The 23949-nt window shown below is 54.0% G+C and overlaps 1 protein-coding gene and 1 long non-coding RNA gene across 3 annotated transcripts; both read right to left on the bottom strand.

Annotated features, from left to right (window-relative positions):
* Positions 1–2120: 2120 nt before the first annotated feature.
* LOC130679966 (uncharacterized) lies at positions 2121–6758 on the bottom strand. The gene is made up of 3 exons (XR_008992950.1): positions 4725–6758; positions 4174–4429; positions 2121–3569 (listed from the first exon to the last, which is right to left on the bottom strand). It is a non-coding gene; the product is annotated as an uncharacterized LOC130679966 (long non-coding RNA).
* Positions 6759–7797: 1039 nt separating this feature from the next.
* On the bottom strand, positions 7798–23564 carry LOC130679965 (uncharacterized). Of its 2 annotated transcripts, none has more exons than XM_057489613.1 (2): positions 23255–23564; positions 7798–11307 (listed from the first exon to the last, which is right to left on the bottom strand). In XM_057489613.1, the coding sequence occupies exon 2, from the start codon at positions 9147–9149 to the stop codon at positions 8067–8069; it is 1083 nt and encodes a 360-aa protein (XP_057345596.1). In that variant the 5' UTR covers positions 9150–11307; positions 23255–23564; the 3' UTR covers positions 7798–8066. The 2 variants fall into 2 exon arrangements, 1 of the variants encoding a protein (XP_057345596.1); XR_008992949.1 differs by lacking the exon at positions 7798–11307 and adding an exon at positions 17762–18427.
* Positions 23565–23949: the final 385 nt, after the last annotated feature.

The raw sequence follows: 23949 nt of genomic DNA, 5'->3' as shown, positions 1-23949 counted from the left end.
ATTAATCAATTAACTTATTTAGGTGTCCTTAGTGCACAATCACATGAGCAACAATGTGGTTACTAGATTCCCTCCATTATCGAGTCCCCCCCACACACCCCATTACAGTCACTGACGATCCTCGTAGTGAGACGCTGTAGAGTCACTACTTGTCGTCTCCGTGTTGTACCGCCCTCCCCGCGCCCCTCCTGCATTATGTGTGCTGATCCTGATGCCCCTCGCTCCCCTTGTCCCTCCCTCCCTTCCCACCCACCCTCCAGAGTCCCTTTCCCTTTGGTAACTGTCAGTCCATTCTTGGGTTCTGTGAGTCTGCGGCTGTTTTGTTCCTTCAGTTTTTGCTTTGTTCTTATGCTCCACACGAGTGAAATCATTTGCTGCTTGTCTTTCTCCGCCTGGCTTATTTCACTGAGCGTAATACCCTCTAGCTCCGTCCATGTTGTAGCAAATGGTAGGATTCGTTTTCTTCCTATGGCTGAATAATATTCCATGGTGTATATGCACCACATCTTCTTTATCCATTCATCTACTGAGGGACACTTAGGTTGCTTCCGTTTCTTGGCTATTGTAAATAACTCACCTCTTATTAAGTTATTTAATTTTCAAGGGATTGGGGATTTTCTACATATCTTTCTATTACTGATTTGTAATTTAATGCACTACGGTCAGAGAACAAACATATTTTGTATGATTTCAATTCTTTGAAATTTAGTTCAGTTGTGTGATCTATGTGATCAATACGTCATATGCTCCTGAAAATTCTGTTGTTGTGGAGTGGGATGTTCTATTAGTGTCAACTAGATCTAGTTGGTGGATACCATTCAGTTTTTCTGCATCTTTGCTGAGTTTTTTTTATCTACTTGTCCTATCGGTTACTGAGAAAAAAAAGTGTTGACATATCCAAGGAGACTGATGGACTTGTCTGTGCTTTCCCTTTAGTTTTATTAGTTTTCCTTTTCTTTCTGTTAGCATTTTGGGATGCTTTTAGTAGGTGCATTAGTGTATCTTCCTGGTGAGTTTATACTTTCATCATTATGTATGGAGATGGGTGTGAGCGCGCGGCCCGGTCCCTCTACCTCTGCGTGTCTTCGGCGCGGGCGCCCCGGCACTTGCAGAGCGCACCTGCTGTTGCGGGAGAGCAGCGCGGGACGCGCGGCAGCAGGGTGCCCAGGGCCGCACGTGGCCTGGGGCGGTCGGCCCGGTCCGTGCCCGGGGTGGGGGGCGGGGCTCGAGGCCACGGACACCACCCTCGGACGACGGGCGCGCCCAGGGGCCCAGGGACGGTGGTCCCCTCCTGTGGGGCCGGGCCTGCCCTACCTCCCTACCGTGGCCAGGAGGGGAAAAGCCCTGCCTCCGGGAGCGCAGCCCGGGCCCGGGGACGGGGGTGGGGTGGGGGGGGTCTAAGGCCAGCGCTGGCCGGCGGGTGGGGGCGAGTGGAGGCGATCGGAGCGCAGGGCTTAGGGGCACCCTCCGTAAGGCCTGCCTGCGGGGTGGGGGACCCGCCGGCCTGCCCGCGGGTTGGCCCTGCCTCTGGGCGGGGATGCCAGGCTGAAGGCGGGTGTGCCCACCGCCACCCCCAGCCCCCGGACGCGTGTGAGGGTGGGGGACGAGGCCCGGCAGCCGCAGGTGGTCACGGTGGGGCGGGGAAGGGGCTGGGCGAGGGGGGGCACCCGCGGTGAGCGGGCGGGAGGGGCAGGCGGCCGTGGACTGTCTTGTCCCCCCCACCCCACCCCACCCCACCCCACCCCACCCCGCATGCCCCAGGAGCTCTTTTCTCCCACTTTCTCTCTAAATAAAAGCCTCCCTGGCTTTCTTTCCTACCTCGATCAGTGTTTGCGAAGTTCAGTCTTTGACTCTGGGAACAAGAACCCCGGTATCATTTTAGTCTGTTAAAATTCCCCGTTCTGCCCCCTCATTGTTTCTGTGTCCCATCAAGTATTTTACCAGACGTTTCCTGTTTTATATTCCCGTGAATTACTTCCCTTTCCCTTTGAAGTTGCAGACCCTCACCCCTCCTCCGTGGTTCAGGAGGACACACAGACCTCATTCTCCCTGCGTAACTCCAGGGAGGGGAGATCCCAGGGCAAAACACCTTTGAAAGCGAAATCAGGCAAAGGGAGAAATAGTGTTCAAAAGCCGTTTATTGCCCACAAGCAGTCGCCCTGCGTCTCCCTCTCTCTCTCTCTCTCCTGCTGCAGTAGAAGACAGCCAATACTCCCACCAAGCTCTCTGGTCCAGGGAAGCCCTCGCTCGCCCACGTAATCACCCACTGATGGAGACGGACTACTTCTCTCCACCCCTTGGAAACCCCTGTGGATGCGGACATGCACTAAAGCCAGGCCAAGAGAGTTTTGCAAATATTGCAATTTTACCCACACCCTGTCTGTGGAACAGATGTCTATGGCTTCCCTGTATGTACTTAACTAAATTTTGTTACTTTTTCTCCTGTTAATCTGTTTCACGTCAATCTGTTTCTTACTCCAGCTAAGGGAACCTCAGGGAGAGAAGAAATTCTTGCTGCCACCACCGGTCAAGTAGCTACGTTGACCAAGGGCTGACCCAGGACCTCCATCTTTTTGTTGAAAGGAGCAGGATCGTGTGGAGAAAATGGAAATTATAGCCAGGCTTCTTGCCTGGGTGTCACACACTGTAGACCTGAGGGGCCTGTCAGCACGTCTATGGGATGTTTACAGAGAGGCTGGTCAGTCTTGGGAGTGTTCGGCAGAAAAATAGATATGAGCGGGATGAGAGAGAATTAAGGCCAGTAAAGTTCACTAAAAAAGGGACTCAAAAGGCATTCTGTCCCAGGGGACTGAGGAGGAGCAGAAAAGAAAAACAAAACGCTAGTGAATTGGCGCAGGAATGTCTGCTTGGGCCCCTGCAAGCTGCTACTTCATGTGTCTGCACCCCAGCCTCTCTCCTACCATTTCCCCTTGAAAAGCCCTGACCGCTTGCGTGTCAGGAGGACGGTGGTTCCCTAAGGCAGGAGCCTGCCACTCCCTCATTTGCTAGCAAGTCAATAAACTCTCCTTTCCTTTCCTCAAAACCTTGTCATTGTGTTTTGTGATTTGACCTCAGGGACGAGGACCGGGTCTTGGTATCAGGAGCAGCACCCCCCCCACCCCGACCAAGTGCCCGCAGTGCCGCTCCTTCAGTGTCAGAGGCCACAGGGCCGAGCTGTCAGGGACGCAGAGCTCCCGGCTTCCTCCTTGCTAGCCACGGGGGACTGTGCCGGCCAGGAGTTCGTGCTGTGTGGCAGGGCAAGTACAAGTCTCTAGAACTCCCTCCGAAGTATATATTGAAAGCAGTACTGCCTTCCAGGAGAGGTTACAGACTGGAGTTCCCACCAAGGCCTTGGAAGACGTGGGGGTGGTGATTTCCACAAACCCTTATTGAAGTCACTCACTCGGCCTACTCAGAAAACGGACGAATCTTGGAGATGACAGTGCATGATGGACACCGTGATCGGAGTGTCTCAGATTGCAGTTACTGCTGCACATGGGGCTTCATCACTTGGTCCCCAAGCACCCAGTGTGTAAGTATTGCTCAGGAAAATGCTCTTTGTTCTCTTCCTGTGAGTAAAGACCAGCAGGGCAGTTAGCTTTCAGCCGGCAAGGAGAGAAAACTATCTCAGAGGCATATCAAATCTCCAGACTTAGGTTGTCCCTTAGTGACAAGGAACCTTCCTGTCCTTTTCCTTCCAGAAGCCGTCACACTGGCCCATCCCACTGATGGCACTACGCCCACTGGACCCAGTGATCAGGAAGTACAACTTGTCTAAGCACACTGATAGAGCAGTCACGTGTCAGAAGGTGGGAAATAAATCCAACAAAAATTCAGGGGCCTTTCGTCTTCGACAAGTTTCTAGAAGTCTATCGTGTGGGTATGCCTAGCTCTCCTAAGGTGATGAATGAGGTGCTGTACCTGGACCCTCCTCCACCCCCCGCACACAAACGGCACAGCAGCCTGGTAGACCACCTCGGATTTCAGAGGCAGCACAGACCTCATTTCCAGTGTGCTACTCTGACCCATTTACTGATTGGTCTGAAAAGCACCTAGTCTGAGAGCAGCCTGGACCTTTGGAAGGTGGATGCCAGTAGATGGCAACACCTGGATCCCCTCTCATTGCTGCCCCTTCCAGGTGCACACCTGAAAACGGCCTACCGGGGGACTGACCTGCCCAAGATCACAAGGCCCGGACCCCGGCCTGACTTGCGTGCTGTTCCACGCTCCGTGCCAAGCCTGGTTGGCACTCCTCCATCTCTGAGTCTGTGCATCAGACACACGTGACACCAGTCCCCAGGAGCTGGAGGGGTCATCCATGTATCCCTGGGGATGTCCCTAGGGAGGAACGTCTGGCATGACACTGCCTGTGCAGGTTGGGGCGTTGGGCTGCTCCTGGGAGGTACCGCGGCCGCAGCGGGACACGGAACTGGTAAGAAAAAGAGGCCTGAGCTCAGCTCTTGTCTCCTCAGAGCTGGGACCCTGGTGACACTGCCAAAGAGCGAGGGGAGGGCTCTGCTGGAGACTGTGTAGTCGTGCAGGGCAAAGGCCAGGAGGGTGGGCGGTCAGCAGCCCAGAGGGGCATGTGGGCGTGTCTGAATGCACGGAGGGGCCCAGGATATGGACCCTTGAAGAAGTGATGTCACTGAAGACACGCCCAGTAGAACCTGAATTGTGACCCGGACGGAACCCAGACCCTGGCCGCAGACCCCGGTCCTGCTCACTTGACCGGAGGCGCTCGACAGAGCAACATGCGGTCTTGTTGTGCGGAGCCTTCTGAAGGCGTGGGAGTCCGGGAAGCCGAGACGGAGAGTCCTGCTGCTCGCTGTGGGCGCGGGCTCAGTGACCTCCTCCACCGCCTCTGTCCGTGTCTCCCGAGGAGCCCCGAGGTAACACAGGGCAGCCCAGAGCGGGCCACTCCAGGGCCAGGCCACAGTGTGACCCATCCCAGGCTGATCTTCCCACGGCCCTTCCTGTGTGTGTGCGGTGGGCGTGGGGCATGGGTGGGACTGGAGGCTGGGGAGGAGGGGGGCCGTTCCTGGGTGGCAGCACGTTGCGAGGTGGTGGCCCCCTAGCGGGGCAGTCAGTGCCACAGCTCTGGTCGCAGCATTCAGGACGTGGAGGTGAGTGTTGGGACCAGGCACTTCCACCCGCATGTTAGTCCTGAGCCCGGGGGTGTCCTCTCCTTCCCCCAGGGACTGGATGTCTAGGCAGATGGCCCTGTGCGCCTGACCTCGGGGGCGGGCTTTGCGGCCCACACTGCCCCCTGCGGGGAGGTCCACGCAGCCCCGGGTGCCTCCTCCGCAGCTACCAGGCGCCGGCTTTGCAGAGCTCCACCCTGGGGAGCGACGAGGAGCTGGTGGATGGACTCACCTACCCCATCTCCCTGGGCCTGGGGCAGGCTGGCTACACCCAGGACCCCGTTCCAAACCTGGCAACCTGCCAGGGCCCTCCCAGGGCTGCCCCACGAGCGTGGCCGACCGGCCCACTCCAGAGGGCCTGGAACCTCGTCCCCGGGGGCACCCCGTGCCTCTCCTTGCTCGCATCCCGGGGGGCTGGGGGCTCTCGGGTGAGCTGCGAACCTCCCTCGTCCTGGTGGTACCTGGGTTTCCCACTGACTATACCCCTGCTGCCCCCCTCAGCCTGAACATGAGCCAACTGTCCACGGGACTGAGGTCCCCAGGCGCAGGGCTCCCCGGAAACGCGTGAGGAGGAAGGGGAGAAAGCGCTCGGCACGAGTGCAACCAGCTCCACACACCAGCCCGAGCGCACCTGAGCTCAAACTCCCTCCCGAGGAAGCCGAGCAGCTGACCAAGGGACGGCGGCTCCCCTGGTGAGTACCCACCCCCTCCTCGGCACAGTCGGGCCTCTGCCCACGGCCTGCTGTGTGTCTTGAGCGTCCCCACATGTGTCTGAGCCGTGGTGTGTTCCTCTGACAGGTAGGGTGGCTGGTGATCAGCCTGTTAGGGTGTCCATGGGGAACACGGGAAGAGCCTTAGAGGGGCTCCCCAGGCACTGGGTGCTGCAGAAAGGACTGCCGGCCAAGCTGGGCCACTTCGGGGCTATTACTTCTCTGCACCTCATGAAAAGCCTTTGGCTTCACCCATCAGTGGCCTCAGTTTGGAAAAGCACAAGGAAAGCAGCCTTGGGAGCAGAGGCTCCCGATTCCCTGTGGCTGGGCCCGGTCCTCGTCCTCACTGAGTTCACATGAGGGGCCGCTGGGGGCAGCAGAGGGGTACCTGGACAGGTTCTGGGGGGACTTCCTTCAGCAACAATAGGTGTGCAGCACCCACTTGGTGCAGGTCCTCTGGGCACACTTAGCATAACTGCGTGAAGGAAGCAGACACAATACTGGGACCCCGTCCCGGGGGGAGTCGGTCGGGCAGTCACTTCAGGCGTCATCCGCAGGTCATGGCCGGGGAGCGTCATGGGCGATGCCCTCACCGCCTCCTCATGTGATGGGGGGCATGACGAGGGCCCACAGGAGGAACTGAAAACGTGAGTTTTCTACTGGGACCAGAGGGGGCACTGCCCGTGTGCACAGAATGGGCGGAGGAGGCGTTTGGGGCTTGGGGCAGGGGGCGCCCAGCAGAGCCCAGCAGGTCACCCATCTTTGGATTCCGAAGGGCGGGCTGACGACTGGGGACTTCCTACTCGGGAGGATGGGAGAGGATGGGGTCCCAGGACAGACACGCAGGGTCAGGAAGGAGGTGGGGACAGGTGCCTGGACAGGCAGGGGAGGGCAGAGCGGCTGGAAAGACCAGGTGTGCTGGGCTTAAGGACAGGAGTTCATGGGGGGACAGAGCAGAGAAGCAGGCCACGCTCTCAGCTCTGTCTTCCCTCCCAGGACTGTGAGACCTTCCTGAATTTTGCATCCCTCCACGCGATTCTCTTGGCCTTGCAGTTCCCTCCCGTAGGTCGTCTGAAAAGAACCTGGGGACATGTTTCCTGGTGGGTAGTCCTGTCCCCGGGACCAGGGCACCTGAGGGGACAGGGATACCCCGAGGTCTGGCAGTGTCCCCTCAGATGGCTGGGACTTTCTGGGAGGTGGCAGAGCCTAGGGACAGGGATGGCGGGCTCTTGGAGCCCCCTGTGGGTCAGGCCAGCGATACCCCTGGAGGAATCAGTTTCCCGCAATGTCAGGTGTGGGTTGAAGCCAACTGGAGATCTCGAGCATGCGTTCTGCAGCAGGAGGTCTCTGCCCCAAGGACAGCGACCTGGCCCAAAGCAGATTCGCCCCGGGGAGAACTGGGAATGGAGGCCCCGGGTGGAAACACGCAGCCCCCTCCCCAGGCCACGGAGTGCCCAGGGCCCAGGGCTGTGGTGGATAGCCTCCTGCAGGCTAGTTGATATCTGGGGTCTCCAGGAGAACTGGTCTGCCCCCAGACTCCCCACCTGCTGGCCACATGTCCCCTCCTCCTCTCCCCACCCCTTAGGAAAAGCTCCAGGATGTTTAAAAAACTTAAAAAGATGGACAAGAAGGCTGACCGGCAGTGGTTCCACGAGGTAAATGGAGGCTAGACGTCTCGAAGGGAGGGGTCCTTGGGGCAAGTCCTCTGCCGTGCTGCGGCCCAGCCTTGGGGCAGACTTGAGGTGTGCGGGGTGAGAGGGGGGAGCTGATGGGGGAAGTAGGGTCCCCCAGGCCCCCAACGGCCTCGTCTGTCTCCCTCCCTGGCCCCACTTGACTGGGGGCCTGGCATCCAGTGAGGACCCAGAGGTCAGGCCCCCGGTCAGGGCTGGGGCTGGCGTGGGGTCGGGAGCAGGGGTGGGGCCCGTGGCTGAGCAAGGTCGGCCTCTCCCTGGGTCCCCTCAGACCGTTACCCTGGGGTGCGGGCCTGCCAGGTGAGCAGGGTCCAGGGAGCACAAGACGGGCTTCAGCTTTCTGCCCATCCCACCTTGTCGTGTGAGGGGAGCGGTGGTGATAGCCAGGTGACAGTGGGTGCTCAGGGCACCCTGGGAGGCAGGGACTTCCCCTGACACTCTGCAGGTGAGGAAGCCTCTCGGGGCGGCTGGCCGCGGCCCAAGGACACAAGAGAGGATGAGTGTGTGCCGGAGCTGGGGTCGCTCTAGGCTGAGAGCCTGCTGGAGGTGGGGACAGCATAGGTGCCAGGGGACTCGCGCAAGGCATCCATCAACCAAGGTCTGGTTGTGGGAGGCCGCGTGGGAGGGGAGCACGAGCACCTGAGTGTCCCCGACCTTGCAGGAGGCGAAGTACCTGTTGACGCGATGGCAGGGGGACCAGAGGACACCCGACTACCAGGAGAATCAGGTGAGAGTGGTGTGGCCTGGTGCCACGAGCCCTGAGCTGCCAGCACTGGGGTGACCAGGAGGGCGATAGCAGCTGGGTACGGGGAGAAGTTGGAGGACAGGTGCAGGGACCACAGGTCCTGGGATTGGCCAAAAGCCAGCCCTGGGAGGGACCGGGAGAGGAGCGCAGGGTGAAGGGAGAAGGGGAGGGAGGCAGCACAGGGTGGTCCAAGGGAGCTGGGGGCTGCGGGTGTGGGGTTCAGGAGGAGCTCTGTGGGCGCCCCTGAGGTAGGCGGGGACTCATCACCTCCCCACCCCCGTGGCACAGGGCATGGTCCCCTTCCTGGGATATATTCTCGATGACGTGCCCATGGACCAACTCCCGGAACATAACGATGAAGTAAGTGAGCCCAGCGGGGCACAGGGGGGCAGGATGGTGAGCTTTGGGGAGGAGAGAGCCCCAGTGAGCCCGCACCTCTCAGCATCTGGCCACCACTACTTCTGAGAGTCTCCCCTCCACCCCAGGAGCTGGACCCATAGGAGAAGACCCACTTAAGCCCCGGTCCTGGCCCCAGGGAAGGCGGGGCTGAGGGCGAGAGGGGCAGCATCTGGGCAGGACTGGCCTCCCCCTCAGGCCCTGCCCAGGGGGAGGCATATTGCTCCTTCAGGGCAGGAAGCACATCAGGGGGCTGGCAGTGCCTTCCCGCCTGAGGCCCCGTCTCCCTGTCTGCCATCACAGAGAGCTGCGTGGGAAGCTTGGCCTCAGCTCCCCAGTCCCCTCCCCGCCTCTCGGTAGCCCCGATCCCGGGCCAGGTCCGGGTGCTGTTTCTGGGCAGGCCTGCCCCTTGGAGGGCCCTGGAGGTCCTCCACCTTGAGAAAGGGTGGGGACGTTCCGGCCTCATTCTGGGCTCAGGGGGCTGTTTCCCATGCACTTTGGCTGCCTTGCTGCCTTCCAGGGTGATGGTATAAAATAAGAGTTGAGTGCCCAGCCATGAAAGGTGAGGGACGGAGTCAAGAACCCCTGGGCAGGACCTTGTCCACCCCGTACCCTGGGTCTAACGTGTCTTGAGAGAGTTAAGCCACACAGAGCTGAGGACACTGAAGGCTTTGTCAGGTGGGGGGTGGGGGTGGCATCAAGGCCGCCTTCCTGGAGCAGGAGCTGGAGACCCAACAGTGGGAACAGGCAGGGCTGGATGGCACTGGAGGGAAGGCGGGTTCCCGTGTGAGCAAAGATCCGGGACCATCCCAGTGCCCCCGCTCCTCACCCCCCTCCTCGTCTGCATCCTGTCCTTCCTCTGCCCCAGGTCATTTCCATCCTAGACGAGATCTGGATTCAAAGGGGCGTGGCCAGGCAGTACGACCTGGAGCCCGATGAGCGCTTCCAGTCCTTTCTCCAGGCCGTAGAGCCCCTGGATGAGGAGCAGAGGTGAGGCCGGCAGGAGGCAGGCGTGGGCTGCAGCTGCCCGCAGGCTCTGGGAGAAGGGACCCTGACGTGTGGCTCCAGGGGCTCACAGGTGTCCCTCTGTCCTGCAGCTACAGCCTGTCCTGCCAGCTGGAGCCAGAGGGCCAGAGGGCCGGCAGAAAGGGACTGTTGCAGTTCTTCAGGCGCCACAAGATTTAAACTTCCTGGCCAGGGCCAGGTGAGTCTCCGGGCGGGGGCGACCGGCAGGGGGTGGGCTGCTCCACAGCCTCAGGGAAGCTACGGGCCACGTTGGGTGTGGGGGCGTCCTAAAGACGGGTGGGGCTGGGGTCCCAGCTCCACGGCCGACCAGTCCTGTCAGACTGACGGGTGGTTCCCCTCCCCCTCTGGGACCCAGCCTCCTCCTCTGTGAGTAGGTGACGCCCAGGAGCCTTCCCGAGACAGGGACCCCCCGGATGCTGGTGATTGACAGGACCCTCCGTGCAGGGCCAGGGGCCCAGAGGGCAGTGGGGACAGGGTGGAAGCAGGATTACGGGGGGATCCCGGGATAACCTGCCTCTTCTGTTCACCTGTGTGGCCCTGCAGCTGCTGTCATCGGGCCCGCGGCCCTGCTGGTGTCCTGGCTGCATGTGGACGAGAGCTTCCCCTTCGGGCAGGTGGCACCTGGCACTCCCAGACCCGAGTCTGCTTCCTGCTCCTCTTCCTCCCCCTGCTCATCCTCCCCCTCTGCTGGGGCAGGTGCTCTGGCACCTCCTCGGTCGGCAGACCCAGGCAGCTCCCCGGGCTGCCGCTGCATCCTCAAGGACCCGTACGTAGCTGCAGCCAATCCGGCCTCCTTCGTGCTGTGTCGTCCCCTCTGCTCGTGGCCCGCTGGACAGAGGCGAGCTGCCCCACCACGCCGAGGGTGTCACCATTTGTGCACGTGGCCTCACGTGTTGTCAACACCACCCGCTGCCTGGGTGCCATCAGCCACCGAGTTGCAGCCACACGGTTCCAGGAAAAGGTGGGGCCGTCCTCACCAGGCCTGGACATTCCCGGGATGGACACGGACACGGCGCAGTGCTGCGTGGAACCACCGCCCCCTGGGTGCCCAGAGGAGGCATCTGAGGATGCAGGGGTGGCCGGCCGCCGCAGGTTCCCAGGGCATGCTCCCAGGGGTGCCCCCTGTGCAACTTCCACCCCTCATCCCTGAGGAGTAGCCTCCCTAGGGATTAAAGACGGCGGGGTGAGAGGTGAGACAGAGACCTCCTCCCAAAACCACATATAATATGAAAATGTAATTCATACAACTCAGCCTGAAAGAATAACAGGAAAGAAGGCTGCGCAGACTGCACACACCTAGAGAAAAGAGCAGACCTCACGGAACAGGGTAAGGTACCAGTGCTGTGACCCGGCGGGACTCGAGCCCTTCCCCCAGCCCAGCGCATCGGCGGGAGGAAGAGACACAGACCAGGGACGGAGTGGACGCCTGGCACTGCTGAACACCCAGCCCTGGAGATCTGTTCGGAGCACAAACCTACATTGCATGGTGCTCTGGTGATTAGTGGGGCTGGAATACCTGGAGAGATGGAGATTCCCGCTGCTTGTGGAGAACAGGCATTCATATCCGGCTGCTCTGGGCGGGCAGTCTCAAAACCTTCCTAAAACCAAGAGGGCTGCTAAAGGGGCGAGGATTGCACAGAGCTTACTGCTCAGGAGAAAGGACAGGTAGACAGAATTGGGCGGGTGCACTCTGCCCAGCAGGTTGGGAACTTAAAACCATCTTCAGGCGCTACATCCCCCTGGCTGGCTACGCAGCTGCACGGACCCCCACGCTGATATGCAGCCTGCTGTGTCTTCCTCCTGGCTAGCCTGCACCTGGCTCGCAAACCGGCTGCCCCTGCCCTGGCATCAGGCCAGCCAGAGGGACGTCCCACACAAAGCACAGAGGCTTACACCTGTGTGTTCCGCCACTGGTTCTGGCAGTGGAGACAGGCATAGCAGCCGGGAAACAGGAAACAGCTCTTTCCTCCCCCAAGGCACCAGCACCACTCCCCTGCGACCCCCGCCACGTACAAGTATGAAACGTCAAAAGAACCTCGTTCAAAGCAAACTCTCAACACCAGACAAAGGATCGAGTGAGACTGAATTAATAAATCTTCCTGAAAGAGATTTCAAAATAAAAATCATAAACATGTTCATGGAGGTACAGAAGAATGTTCAAGAACTCAGCAACGAATTTAGGACACAGACCCAATCGTTGAAGAGCACAATAGAGGGTATTAAAAGCCTGTTAGATACGGTGGAGAAGATGATAAAGAGAAATCAGGGAAGAGGAATACAAAGAAGCTGAGGAACAGAGAGAAAAAAGGATCTCTAGGAATGAAAGAATACTGCGAGAAATGTGTGAGCCATCCAAACGGAGCAATATTCGTATTATAGGGGTAGCAGAAGAAGAAGAAGAGAGAAAAATGGGAGGAAAGTGTCTTTCAGGAGGTAATTGCTGAAAACTTCCCCAATCTCGGGAAGGACATAGTCTCTGAGGCCATGGTAGTGCTCAGATCGCCCAACACAAGGGACCCAAGGAGGATAACACCAAGACATATAATAATTAAAATGGCAAACATCAAGGATAACAACAGACTATTAAAAGCAGCCAGAGAGAGAAATTAGATCACATACAAAGGAAGACCCATCAGGCTATCATCAGACTTCTCAGCAGAAACCTCACAGGCCAGAAGGGTGTGGCATGGTATATTTAACGCAATGAAGCAGAAGGGCCTCGAACCAAGAATACTTTATCCGGCAAGATTATCATGTAAACTTGAAGGAGGGATTAAACAATTTTCGGATAAGCAAAAGCTGAGAGAATTTAGCTCCCACAAACCATCCCTACAGTGTATTTTCGAGGGACTGCTGTAGGTGGAAGTGTTCCCAGGGTTAAATAACTGTCACCAGAGGTAATAAAAATGGATAGACAGAGAGTCCAGAATATGATCCCTAACATATAAAGAATGGAGAAGGAAAGAGGGGGAGGGGGAAAAAAGCCTTTAGATTGTGTTTGTGATAGCATACTAAGTGAGTTAAGTTAGGCTCTTAGGAAGGAAGTTACCCTTGAACCTTTGGTAACCACAAACCTAAAGCCTGCAATGGTAATAAGGACATACCTACGGATAACCACCCTAAATGTAAATGGTCTGAATGCACCAATCAAAAGACACAGAGTCACTGAATGGATAAAAAAACAAGACCCAACTATATGCTGCCTACAAGAGACTCACTTCAAACCCAAAGACATACAAAGACTAAAAGTGAAGGGATGGAAAAAGATATTTCAAGCAACTAACAGGGAGAAAAAAGCAGGGGTTGCAGTACTTTTATCAGACAAAACAGACTTCAAAACAAAGTCACAAGAGACAAAGAAGGACATTACATGATGATAAAGGGGTCAATCCAACAAGAGGATATAACCATTATAAATATCTATGCACCCAACACAGTATCACTTACATATGTGAAACAAATACTAACAGAATTCAAAGGGGAACTAGAATGCAATGCATTCATTATAGGACACTTCAACGCTCCACTCACTCCAAAGGACAGATCAACCAGACAGAACATAAGGAGACAGAGCCATTGAACAACACATCAGAACAGATGGACCTACTGGACGTCTACAGAAGTCTCCACCCAGAAGCAACAGGATACACATTCTTCTCAAGTGCACATGGAACATTCTCAAGAAGAGATCATATACTAGGCCACAAAAAGAGCCCCAGTAAATTCAAAAAGATTGAAATTGTCCGAACCAGCTTCTCACACAACAAGGGTATGAAACTAGAAATAAATTATGCAAAGAAAATGAAAAAGCCTACAAACACATGGAGACTTAACAACATGCTTCTAAACAACCAACGGATCAATGACCAAATAAAAACAGAGATCAAGCAATATATGGAGACAAACGACAACAATAATTCAACAACACAAAACCTGTGGGACACAGACAAGGCGGTGTAAGAGGGAAGTACATGGCAATACAGGCCTACCTCGGGAAAAAAGAACAATCCAATATGAACAGTCGAAACTCACAATTAACCAAACTAGAAAAAGAACAACAAATGAGGCCCAAAGTCAGTAGAAGGAGGGACATAATAAAGATTAGAGCAGAAATAAATAAAATCGAGAAGAATAAAACAATAGGAAGAATCAATGAAAGCAGGAGCTGGTTCTTGGAGAACAGAAACAAAATAGATAAACCCCTAGCCAGACTTATCAAGAAAAAAAGAGTCGACATGATGCATAAACAGAATCAAAAATGAGAAAGGAAGAATTACTACGGACACCATAGAGATACAGAGAAGTATTAGAGAATACTATGAAAAATTATATGCTAACAAACTGGATAACCTAGGAGAAATGGACAACTTTCTACAAAAATACAACCTTCCAAGGCTGACCCAGAAAGAAACAGAAGATCTGAACAGACCAATTACTAGCAACAAAATTGAATTTGTAATAATAAAAGTACCTAAGAACAAAACCCCTGGAATAGAGGGCTTCACCACTGAATTTTATCAAACATTTAGTGAAGACCTAATGACTATCCTCCTTAAAGTTTTCCAAAATGTAGAAAAGGAAGGAATACTTCCAAACTCATTCTATGAGGCCAGCATCATCCTCATACCAAAGACCAGGCAAGCACACCACAAATATAGAAAATTACAGACCAACATCCCTGATGAACATAGATGCAAAAATACTCAACGAAATATTAGCAAACCGAATTCAAAAATACATCAAAAAGATCATCCATCATGATCAAGTAGGATTTATTGCGGAGAAGCAAGGATTGGTACAATATTAGAAAATCCATCATCATCATCCAGATCAACAGAAAGAAGGACAAAAACCAGATGAGCATCTCCATGGATGCCAAAAAAGCATTCGACAAAATTCAACATCTATTCATGATAAAAACTCTCAACAAAATGGGCACAGAGGGCAAGCGCCTCAACATAATAAAGGCCATAGATGACAGGCCCACAGCCAACATCATAGTGACAGCGAGAAGCTGAAAGCCTTTCCTCTGAGATCCGAAACAAGACAAGGATGCCCACGCTCCCCACTTTTCATCAACATAGTACTGCAGGTCCTTGCCGCAGCAATCCGAAAGCGCAAAGAAATAAAAGGCATCCAGATCGGTAAGGGAGTCAAACTGTCCCTGTCTGCAGATTACATGATATTGTACATAAAAAACCCTAAAGAATGCACTCCAACACTACGAGAACTAATACCTGAATTCAGCAAAGTTGCAGGATACAAAACTTGGCAGCACGGGCGGAGGGCTGCTCTGGGCCCAGGCACGGGGCTCTGGGGACTGCCCGTCATCGGACCCCACAGAGAAGCCATGTGGCCGAGGCTGCCAGCAGCATCGATGCCCGCAGCTGCGGCTCCAGGGGCCGGGACGTCAGGAGCCTGTCCCATCCTCCGCTGCAGCGGGCAGATCCTCTGGGTGCCAAGTGTACGGACACAGCCCCGGCCCCTCCCTTCAGGGGAGGCCTGCTGGCCAGAGGGGCAGCTGGCCACCGGAGGAGGGGAGGCCCTGGCCCTTGCTGCCCCCCACTGTTTTTTCAGAAAATATGTTTTACCTTAATAATAAAAAAAAAAAGAAATAGCCTCCCTGAGGGCAGTGTGATGTGGATGTTGTCCCTGGGGGTCACCCCTGTGCAGGTGGGATGCACTCAGGGAGAGGACTGCCCCCACACTGCTCTTTCTTCTCAAAGCTCTGCCCCACAGGCAGACATCGTGTGCCCCCCGACCCACCCCGGCCCTCAAACTCTCTGACCCAGGGTGGTCCCGACCTGTGTATGCCAGGTTGCCCTCCATCCTCCGTCCTCGCCCATAAGGTGCTCAGGAAGAGCGGGGTGCTCTAAGCCCCAGGCGGGCACACCTTGGCAGCACTGGGGAGGGCTGCTCAAAAAGAACCTGGGCCTTTCTGCCTGTCACCTATAGATTATGATCAGACATGAAAATCTACTGATTAGAAGCCCCGGGGTGTCTCCTCACGGCTGGGACACCAATGCACATGTACTCCAAGTAGATCCCAGGGCTGCACGCCACCAGTCTAGCACTGTCCCATTTGATGAGACACAGCTGCCCCACACATTTCAGAAATTCCGTTGCAAAAAATGTGGAACTTGGTCTCTCAAAGCACCTCCAAGAGGTGCATGCCTTCCATTGGGGGGCTTTCTCTGAGCCCAATTTCTCCACACTTCACACCTCACAGCACCCCTCAAAGCTCCCAGGACCCCAGTCCTTCCCCATGGTGCCCCTCAGCCGCCCACCCCCAGGCCAGGCTGGTGTGAGGCCCCTGGTGTCCCGCTCCTGGGTCCTGGCTGAGTGGCCTGAAATCTGTGACAAAAGGCTGGGGAGGCTGAGCGGAGGCACTTGGCTCTGATTCTCCCCACACTGCTCCCCCAGGGCTCTCAGGACGTGTTCACCCTCCCAGGAGGGGAGGCCTGGCCTGGAGGGGAGTTCCAGGATCAGCACAAACACCCCCTTTGGGGGCTCCAGGCTGGAGACAGTCTCCAGGCCTTACGCTGCAGGTGGAGCCCCAGACTGGGGACTGGGGAAGCGGACGTGGGCCCACCTGACAGCCTCAGGTGACCACGTGACAGGAGGTAAAATCGGGACACCCAGGCCACCCTCCTTTCCTTTCCCTGGCCCTGCCCACAGCACCCTCAGAGCCATCTGCCTGCACGGTGGTCCCAGGGATGACCTCAGGCTCCCCGGCCACATAGGGAGGTAGGTTTGGGCAGGAGGAGGGCACACGGGCCCCTGGCAGGGCAGGGGCCCAGGTCAGACCTGTCATCCTGCACGGCCCACCAGCCTCAACCTGACACAGGAGAGCTCTGGGCCCAGAAACAAAGCAGCAGCCCTGGGCCTGCTGGGTGGTCACTGGGCCAGCGGTCCGTCCTGCCCCGGGTCTGTGCAGGGGCCCCAAGCGCGCTACGGCCTAGACCGCTGGTGCTGGGACACCAGGCTCACACGGCGGCGTGGCCACCCTGACTGTGGGCTGCAGCGCACCCTCTCCACCCGGCGTGTGCTGGGGAGGTGGCAGGGCCCTCCGGCCGCTGGTGCGCTCCTCTGCACCCAGGCACCGGCTCTGGGGGCTCCCCGTCTTCGGGCTCTTCAGAGAAGCTGATGCTGGTGTTCTTGTTCGCAGGCTCAGAGAATGAACTTTGCAAACACTCAAGGTAGGAGAGCATGTGCGAGGCTTTTATTTAGACATAAAGCAGAGGACAGAGCTCCTGGCTTGCCCCTGCCCGGAGGGGACAAGACAGCCCCGGGGTGATGCACTGTCTAGGGGATTTAGAGGCAGGTGAGGGACAAAGGGCCAGGGATGCACACCTGCTAAACGGTCCCCAAATGCTTACCTTCGAAGAGACACTAAGTTTCTTACCAGTCTTCCAGATTATTTTGCTTACTTGCCAGTATTACTTGCCTACGTTGCACATCATTTGATTAGGGCTAGAGGAAGAAAAGCAGCATCTGGGTAGTTGAAGAAAATAAGCCGGGCCTTTGAGCAGGCGACGGTACATTTTACAATAGCCTCATTTAATGGACACAGTGAAGACATGGGCTATGCTGCGGTCTTTTCTTATGTGGGGGATATTCAAACATTTCAGGACAAGTCACTCCTGGCTTTTTAGTTATAATTAATCTCACACAAGAACGCTTATATTACTTTAGAGAATGAATGTGACTGACTTTGCTTAATTGTTTAATATGGAGTTTCAGTAGGGGTTTTATTCCGGAGGCCCTCACCCTGCTCTGCCTGCACCCACGGTCCCTGCCTCACCAGCACTGAGGCTCCGTGGCTTCCCTCCCCAGCTGCCATTCCCTCCTAGTTCCCCCTCCAGGCTTCCCTTCCACACTCCCCAAGCTCTCTGTTCCCATGCTCGCACCCCTCTCCCCTCCACCGCCCTCCCAGCCTTCTCCTTCCCCCACCCCTCCCCTGGGCTGGGACGCCTGTTAGGAGGGCTTTGTGCATTTTTCTCGGTTCTTGTCCCCGCCGCGGCAAAGAACTGAAACGCAGAGACACAGTAGTGAAGTCGAGTTAAAGTTTTATTTACGGAGAGAAAGTGCACACTCAGAGAGAGGGGAGTGTGGGCAACCTCAGAGAGAAAGGCGCATTGAAAGGTTTTTTTGAAAGGCGCATGAAGGATTTTTCAGGAATGTGACAAAGGGCTAGGGGTGTGGACCTGTGAAGTGGTCTCAAGATGAGACATGACGTTTCTTATCAGTCCTCCCGGTAATTCTGCAAAATTAGCTTAACACAAGAAATGCACTGCTCGGATTCCCTCCAGAATAGCAGCTTCCTGGTTTGGGAGCATATCAATTAAGACTGCCTTCCCTGCCTCCAAGGTGGGCTGAGTTATTGTATGTTTGCTGAAGAGTATGTTATGTGTGGATAAAATGAAAATTCCTGGGGCCAGGATTCTCACCTGGGCCTAGTCGGCTAGCTCACTACACATGTGGGCAATAGGTTGCTACTGACTCTATAGAAAGAGCTCCACCCAGTGCTCTGGGTGACACGGTGACACGGCCGCGAGGCTGCAGGAGAGCAGAGCAGAGGCTGGAGTGGTGGCAGCGCTGAGGTCAGAGGCCTAGAGGATGTCTGCAGGACGGCTGTGCAGGCAGAGAGGCCCAGAGGCAGAGACCGGCTTGCTGCATGCAGACTCGCTCTGATTGGATGGGATGTTAGGGATTGACCTGCCACGGTGGAAATAAAGTTGGGTAAAGCCCTTTCACCCCAAGAACGTTTTACTGTCATTTCTTTGGTCACATTGAATCCATAGCGAAATTGCCCAGGGTTGAAACCCATTGGCAGGACATTAAAAATCTCACTTCTTCACTTCCTGGGTTTTGAAATGCAATCTTAGCTTTAAGACAGAATCTTTCCTGTCTTACTGTGCTGTTATGGCTGGGCTAGCTTGCTAAGTGAACTGTCCAGTCCGCAAATTACTTGATATGGGGATGGAGGAGGAAAAACAGCATATAGGTAAAGGTAAAAAAATAAGCTGGGCCTTTAAGCAGGCTAAGTGAGTCTCACCATGACATGATTTACTAAACACAATAAAGACAAGGGTATGCCGAGAGACGTTCCTTTGTCTGGGGAACACTCAAGCATTCCAGGCCAGTTACTCCTGGCTTCTGGAACTTTAACTGATCTCACTGGAGAATGCCTATATTCTTAGTTTGCTATTTTTACCCTAGAGAAGGGACAAGCAGAAGGTGCCAAAGAGCCCCGTGCACCTTATTAAGAAGTGCAGACTCTATTTCATACGCAATATGATTCTGAGCAGCGAAATATGATCACTTTCTTATAGGTAGGTCATCTAGCAGTAGTGAGGGGAAAGAATTTAAGTGGGAGGCACTGAAGGATTGGGGGTCAAGTAGGAGGCCACTGCGCAGCTTAGGGGAGAGACGGTGAGGGCTTGGAAACCCACTGTGGTGGTGACAACCGAGAGGAGACACAGACGTGAGAAAGAGCAAAGTCACTGGAACCGGGCCTGACTCGCTATGCGCGGGATGGAAGGCGAAGCCGTCTCCCGGGTTTCTTCCTGGGATGGCGGGGGACAGGTTCCGACACTGGTAAGAAAGTTGTGGGCAGAGGAAGATAATGGACTAAGTTTGGAAGACTTTAGGTTTGGGATACTTGTGAGTAACCTAGGAGGAATTAATATTGTCAAAATGGTAATCCTACCTAAGGCAATCTACAGATTCAAATGCAAACCCTATCAAAATACCAACAGCACTCTTCAACGAACCGGAACCAAGCGTTCTAACCTTCATAGGGAACCACAAAAGACCCCGAATAGCCAAAGCAATCCTGAGAAGGAACAATAAAGCCGGGGGGATGTCACTTCCAAACTTCAAATCTTAGTAGATCTGCATAAGAAGTCAAGATCTACTACAAAGACACAGTAATCAAGACAATTTGGTACTGGCACAAGAACAGACCCACAGACCAGTGGAACACAATAGAGATTCCAGACATTAACCCAAACATATACGGTCAATTAATAGACGATAAAGGAGCCGTGGATTCATCATGGGGAAATGACAGCCTCTTCAACAGCTGGCGTTGGCAAAACTGGACAGCTACATGCAAGAGAATGAAACTGGACCATTGTCTAACCCCACACACAAGAGGAAAGTCAAAATGGGTCAAAGACCTGAATGTAAGTCATGAAACCATAAAACTCTTAGAAAAAACATAGGAAAAAAAATCTCCTGGACACAAACAGGAGCAACTTCTTCATGAACATATCTCCCCAGGCAAGGGAAACAAAAGCAAAAATGAACAAGTGGGACTATATCAAGCTGAAAAGCTTCTGTACAGCAAAGGACACCATCAACAGAACAAAAAGACATCCTACAGTATGGGAGAATATGTTCATAAATGACATGTCCGATAAAGGGTTGACATCCAAAATATATAAAGACCTCACGAACCTCAACAGACAAAAAGCAAATAATCCATTTAGAAAACGGGCACAGGATTAGAACAGACACTTCTCCAAAGAAGAAATTCAGATGGCCTACAGGCACATGAAAAGCTGCTCCGCATCGCTAATCATCAGATGAATGCAAATTAAAAACTGACAAACAACAAATGTTGGCGAGGATGTGGAGAAAGGGGAACCGTCTTACTTAGACTGCTGGTGGGAATGTAAATTAGTTCAACCATTGTGGAAAGCAGTATGGAGGTTCCTCAAAAATCTCTAAATAGAAATACCATTGACCCCGGAATTCCACTCCTAGGAATTTACCCTAAGAATGCAGCAGCCCACTTTGAAAAAGACATATGCACCCCTGTTTATCGCAGCACAATTTACAATAGCCAAGAAATGGAAGCAACCTAAGTGTCCCTCAGTAGATGAATGGATAAAAAGAAAGATGTGGTACATATACACAATGGAATATTATACAGCCAGAAGAAGAAGAAAATCAGGCTACCATTTGCAACAACATAGATGGAGTTAGAGGGTATTATGCTCAGTGAAATAAGCCAGGCAGAGAAAGACAAGTATCAAATGATTTCACTCATCTGTGGAGTATAACAACAAAGAAAAAAAACCTGAAGGAACAAAACAGCAGCAGACTCGCAGAACCCAAGAATGGACTAACAGTTACCAAAGGGAAAGGGACTGGGGAGGATGGGTGGGAAGGGAGGGATCAGTGGAAAAAAAGGGGCATTACTATTAGCAGACATAATACAGGGGGGCCACGTGGAGGGCTGTACAACACAGAGAAGACAAGTAGTGATTCTATAGCACCTTACTATGCTGAAGGACACTGATTGTAATCGGGTATGTGGGGGGGACTTGATGATGGGGGGAGTCTAGTAAACATAATGTTGCTCATGTAACCGTAGCTTGATACCAAAAAATAATCATAATAACAACTTAATAAAAAATTGAAAAAAAAGATTATCATTTAAATTTGAAGGAGGGATTAAACAATCTCCAGATAAGCAAAAGCTGAGAGAATTTAGCTCCCACCAACCGTCTCTACAGTGTATTTTCGAGGGACTGCTATAGGTGGAAGTGTTCCTAACATTAAATAGCTGTCACCAGAAGTAACAAAAGGGGATAGACAAAGAGTACAGAATATGACACCTAATATATAAAGAATGAGGAGGGAAAATTTTAAAAACAGCCTCCTTTAGATTGTTTGTAATAGCACACTTAACTGAGTTAAGTTAGATTCTTAGATAGTAAGGAAGGTGAGGCACCCTTGAACCTTTGGTCACCACGAACCTAAAGCCTGCAGTGGCAATAAAGACATACCTATTGATAATCACCCTAAGTGTAAATGGTCTGAACGCACCAATCAAAAGACACAGAGTCACTGAATGGATAAAACAACAAGACCCATCTATACGCTGCCTACAAGAGACAACTCACTGCAAACCCAAGGACATACAAAGACTAAAAGTCAAGGGATGGAAAAAGATATTTCATGCAACTAATAGGGAGGAAAAAGCAGGTGTTGCAGTACTTGTATTAGACAAAATAGACTTTAAAACAAAGAAAGTCACAAGAGACAAAGACAGACACCACATAATGATAAAGGGGTCAATCCAACAAGAGGATATAAGCATTATAAATATCTATGCACCCAACACAGGAGCACCTACATATGTGAAACAAATGTGAACAGAATTAAAAGGGGAAACAGAATCAATGCATTCATTTTAGGAGACTTCAACACTCCACTCACTCCAAAGAACAGATCAACCAGACAGAAAATAAGTAAGGAGACAGAGGCACTGAACAACACATTGGAACAGATGGACCTGACAGACATCTACAGAACTCTCCACTCAAAAGCAGCAGGATACACATTCTTCTCAAGTGCACATGGAACATTTTCAAGAACAGATCATATACTAGGCCACAAAAAGAGCCTCAGTAAATTCAAAAGGACTGAAATTGTACGAACCAGCTTCTCAGACCACAAGGGTATGAAACTAGAAGTAAATTACACACAGATGACGAAAACGCCTACAATCACATGGAGGCTTAACAACATGCTCCTAAATAACCACTGGCTCAATGACCAAATAAAAACAGAGATCAAGCAATATATGGCGAGAAATGACAACAATAATTCAACAACGCAAAATCTGTGGGATGCAGCAAAGACACCGCCGAGAGGGAAGTACATTGCAACACAGGCCTACCTCAGGAAAGAAGGACAATCCCATATGAACACTCTAAACTCACAATTACCCAAACTAGACAAAGAAGAAAAATTGAGGCCCAAAGTCAGTAGAGGGAGGGACATAATAAAGAGCAGAGCAGAAATAAATAAAATAGAGAGGAATAAAACAATACAGAGAATCAATGAAAGCAGGAGCTGGTTCTTCGAGAAAATAAACAAAATAGTAAACCCCTAGCCAGACTTACCAAGAAAAAAAGAGAGTCAACGCACATGAACAGAATCAGCAAATGAGAAAGGAAAAATCAGTACTGACACCACAGAAATATGAAGAATTATGAGAGAATACTATGAAAAATTATATGGAAAGGAACTGGATAACCTAGAAGAAACGGTCAACTCTCGAGAAAAACGCAACCTCCCACGGCTGAGCCAGGAAGAAACAAAACCTGGACAGACCAGTGACCGGCAGGGACACTGCCCCGGGAATCCCCAACGGCAAGGACGACAGGCACCTCGGGAAAACACTCTTTTAATTCCGAAGGCGCGGCCCCCGGCGGCCTGTCCCCCGCCGCCCCGCCGCGGGTCCCGCCGGGCCCCTCAGCTCGCCCGGCCCTCGCCCTCGAGGCCGCCGCCGAGAACCTCCACACGCGGCAGGACGCCCTCCGGCCTCCCCGCCTGCGCGGCCCCCGGATTCCCCGTCCCGGGCGGCGGCGGCGCGGCCCCCGGCCGGGCCCAGCGAGGACCCACCACCCGCGCCGCCCGCCGAGCCCTCGCACGGCCGCCCCCTCACCGGCTCGCCCGCGCCCGCAGGCGGAGGCAGAGGTCCCCGCGCCCCGTCAGGCCCCGCCGCGCCCCGCGGCCACGTACCTTCCGGCCCGCAGAGCCGTCGCTGTCGCCTTCACCCCTGAAGCGGGGCCCGCTCGGGACGCTCCGCCGCAGGTCCGCCGGGAGGAAGGCGCAGCCGAGCACAGCGCGGGTCCACCCTCACGTGGTCTCCGCGGGGCCCGCTGCGCGGACGGGACGGCGGCCCGGAGCATGGACGGAGCCGCGGGAGCTGCCTCTGCCTACGGCGCTCGCGAGGCTCCCGACTCTTGAATGTGGCGGCGGCGGCGCCTGCAGCTACTAAGCCGCCGCCGGACTCACTGGTTCTGCGCGCTCGCCCAATGGCTGCCTGCTCCGCGGCGCCGCCTTGCTTATTGGCCACGGGTGCCGTCAGTCGGAGGCGGGCCTGCCCGCGACCTGCGCGCTCATTGGCCGCGAGGGCCGTCAGGCGCGGGCTGTCATTTTCTTCGATATACTTTCTGATTTTTCATGAGATGACCCACGCGTTATTTTTTTTTAATTAATCAATTAACTTATTTAGGTGTCCTTAGTGCACAATCACATGAGCAACAATGTGGTTACTAGATTCCCTCCATTATCGAGTCCCCCCCACACACCCCATTACAGTCACTGACGATCCTCGTAGTGAGACGCTGTAGAGTCACTACTTGTCGTCTCCGTGTTGTACCGCCCTCCCCGCGCCCCTCCTGCATTATGTGTGCTGATCCTGATGCCCCTCG

This window comes from Manis pentadactyla, chromosome 12 (assembly GCF_030020395.1).
Source record: "Manis pentadactyla isolate mManPen7 chromosome 12, mManPen7.hap1, whole genome shotgun sequence".
Lineage (NCBI taxonomy): Eukaryota > Metazoa > Chordata > Mammalia > Pholidota > Manidae > Manis > Manis pentadactyla.
The sequence above is the reverse complement of the archived record's forward strand: the minus strand, read 5'-3'. Positions and strand labels throughout refer to the sequence as shown.